The sequence below is a fragment of the Leishmania braziliensis genome, chromosome 31 (genome assembly GCF_000002845.2).
Source record: "Leishmania braziliensis MHOM/BR/75/M2904 complete genome, chromosome 31".
Lineage (NCBI taxonomy): Eukaryota > Euglenozoa > Kinetoplastea > Trypanosomatida > Trypanosomatidae > Leishmania > Leishmania braziliensis.
In genome coordinates, this window is record NC_009323.2 from 922,269 (window position 1) to 925,517 (window position 3,249).

The 3,249-nt window shown below is 61.6% G+C and overlaps 1 protein-coding gene across 1 annotated transcript; it reads right to left on the reverse strand.

Annotated features, from left to right (window-relative positions):
- On the reverse strand, positions 1-2,378 carry LBRM_31_2070 (hypothetical protein, unknown function; the record flags this gene model as incomplete). The annotated part of the gene is made up of 1 exon (XM_001567153.2): positions 1-2,378. A coding segment is annotated over one exon (2,378 nt), but the record flags the coding sequence as incomplete, so codon positions are not given.
- Positions 2,379-3,249: the final 871 nt, after the last annotated feature.

A 3,249-nucleotide genomic window follows, 5' to 3' on the forward strand; every position in this document is an offset into this window, starting at 1 on the left:
CGCAGCAGTGTCTCTGTCTCCTCCGTCACGGCCACGCGCACGCCGATGCGCTGCGGCACGCGGCCCAGCGCGCGCTGCACGTCGCGGCCAAGCGCCACCTGCAGCGTCTGCTCGCTGCCGGCGGGGCAGTACTGCCCGCACGTGAACAGGCTCGTGTCCAGCAGCGCGTGCACGTCCGGCATGGGCGACGCACCACCGCCCCGCGCACTGGCGCCGCTGCCGCCCTGTGCGTCCACCCAGCTCACCAGGTCCAGCGCGAAGGCAGCGGCGCGGCGTGCGTCCTGCGCGGCGTGGCGCCACGTCTCCTCCGGCGGCGCGAGGGCCTGCGGCTGCGGTGCCGGCTGTGCGGCGGGGACGCCGTGCCTCATGGTGGGCGCAGCCGCCGGACTCGCTGCTCCCTGTCCACGCGGCAGGTGTGCGCGCACGGCGCTGTGGAAGTGCAGCACGCACGCGTCGGGGCAGACGCGATGCAGCGTGCCGTGGTGCGTGCGGCACAGCTCCTGCACGGCGGTGAGGAATGCGGTGAGTGCGGCCGGTGTGGGGAAGGGGCCGCTGTTGGCGGTGTTGGCTGCCTGTGCTGCGTTCTCTACTGCAGTCACCAAGCTCTGGGGAGGGCGGGACGTTTTATTGGCGTGCTCGGCTGACGGGGGCGGCGGTAGTGCGGTGATCGGGGCGACTGGCTGACTGCCCGCGCGCGGTGCTGGGGATCGAATGTTGAGGAACACGGCGGTGGAGAGGTGAGTGACGAGAGAGCGACTTCCCAACTTCGTGGCTTTGCGGCTGGTTGGGATATCGGTGGAGGACGCCGTATTGGATACGCTGCTGTTGATGCGCCGCGTACTGTCGCCTACACGTAGTTCGTCAGGAACGAAGGCGTAGATCTCGCGCAGCTGCTTCATCGCGGCCTTGTGTGCCTGGATGAGCGCGTGCACCTCCGTCAACTGTAGAACTGTGTATCTGTTTGTGTAGAAGACCGCACGCCGACCAGCGCGCAGACTCGTCAAGATGAACGCTGTCATGCGCCGAAGCGGCTGTGAGATGAGACGGCGCGCAATGCCGAAGAAGGCCACAGTGAGCAAGAGGATCACGACAGCTACGATGGCATTCAAGATGCGCCTGAGTCGAAGGTACGGTGCCGTGATGGCAGCATGGCTGCTGGCGAGAACTATCGGAACAACGAGGCCCTGTCCGGTGGTGTACGAGTGTGCTGTGACGACAGCGGCAGCGCCAGAGTACTCGAAGTCGACGGTGCGCCTGTAACCCTGCAGCTGCAGTGCTGCGAGGTCGACGTACTTGAGTGCAGCGCGCATGAGTGGGTCGCTGATGCTGCTCACTTTGAGGTACGTGACTGGCGCGGTGCCAAAAATGGAGTAAACGCTGTCGTTACTGACGGAGGGTTGACCCCAGCTGTTAGACAGCACGAGCGGGTCGTCGTCGGCGAGGCTCTGGTGGATGAAGGTTGCCATTACGAACCCCGGCGCCTCCACGAAGTTGTAGTCCATCAGCATGCGAGAACCGTCGAGCTGCACCTGCGTGAAGTCGGTGTAGTGCACGCTGCTGATGTTTGCGTGACCGCGGACGATGTAGCCGAGCGGGAGTACATAGCAGAGGAGGTGCGGCGTGGCTGAAGGGAAGATCCAGTGGTGGCGCGGGTCGATGGAGTCCATAGTTCCATTCAGGTAGGCAGGCAGCAGCTCAAAGATGGGCTTGCTGCTGTAGGTTGTCTTCATGAGGGCGGAGATGTTGCGTGCCGACTCTGGCCACTCCTCCACTATCTGCAGCGGTTGCACGAAGTCGTACGTCTCGTTATCGATGAGGTAGCTGCCGTTGATAATGTGGTCGCGTGCGAAGTAGCCGGTGAGGGTATGGATGGAGTCCATGATGGGAATGCCATGGACGCAGCTCGTGACGTTCTCGTCCGTCAGAGACACCAACGAGAGTGCTCGAAAGCGCGCCATTTTGTCGTAGTGGTCGAGTGAGGAGCAGAGGCGCTGGAGGAGGCGGCTGTCGCTGCCTTTATACCTCCCCGGTATATTGAGTGCCATGAAGCCATTGGCGATGTCGCGCACGCTTGCAGTGCTGATGGAGATGCGCTCCGTGATGTAGTACACGCGGGCGTTGTGCACGGCGTGCCACGAGCTGAGCAGCATGCGCGTGACGTAGACCTGGGTTACGACGAGGACGGGCACAGCGACACAGAGGAGCAAGAGGAGGTAGGCGACAGACCAGGAGACGTCGATGCGCAGGAGGAGGCTCTTCATCATCGCGAGATGGCAGCGAGTCCTTGTCTTTACGGGGTTTCGGGGTGGAAGTGTGTCACGGCGAGGCCTCTTCTGTGCACTCGCACCTCTGGGCGGATGAAGGCAATGCGGTTCCATGTGTACGAGTAGTACCCAATGCCTTGTGGCACCTGCCTGCCTTCCTGGGCGGTTTGCTGGATAGGGTCTGTGTACTTGGCAGAGGCTTATTCGTGGGTTCCAACACGAGCAGTGAAGTGGATGTAGGTTGATGGGTGAAGGGAATAATTGGGAGGCTCAGTTAGCGGAGTGTGTGTCAGACTGGCGCGGGCACAACAGCGCAGCGTAGATGAGAGTATATGTGCGTGTGTGCGCTGACGAGGTGTGATGATTTCCACGGAAGAAACGGGAGACATAAAATGGAAGGCAATGAAGGATGGTAGGAGGGGAGGAGAGGGGAGAGGCGGACGTGAGCCGGCATATAATGAACGGCGGCGAGGTAAAGCAGCAGCCTTTTGTTACTGGCGGTTTGGTGAGAGAGCGTGGTGTCGGTTGGCTGGCCAAGCAGAGAGCTCCGCCGCCATGGCAACACCTCCCACCTCCTTGTGGAGGAGAAAGAAATATGCTTCAGGGGCTTCCAAAGCTACGAACGGCCTCTGGGAGACGAAAGCCAATACCCACAACTGCCACGATCCCCCTCGTGCAAGACGTGCTGCGAGGAAACAGAAAGTGGTTCAGGTGTACTGCAGTGGCTACTGGAGAAGAGCACCGAAGAGAACTTCGCTCTGCAAGCCCTTTGGTCGCACCGTATCGCTCCTATACTAGGAGTTCTACACGGAGAAGGGAGAGTCGAGGCTCTTCGCGTAACCTCAACATTCCTCCACCTAGGCAGAAGACGACCTTCAGGGTCAGGGGAGAGTCCCGCACAGGAACACGACAAGTGCTGACACAGTTCTGAAGGATCGCGGTTCATCACCCTGGGCCGTACCGGCGTCCCAGGGGCGCTTGTAGG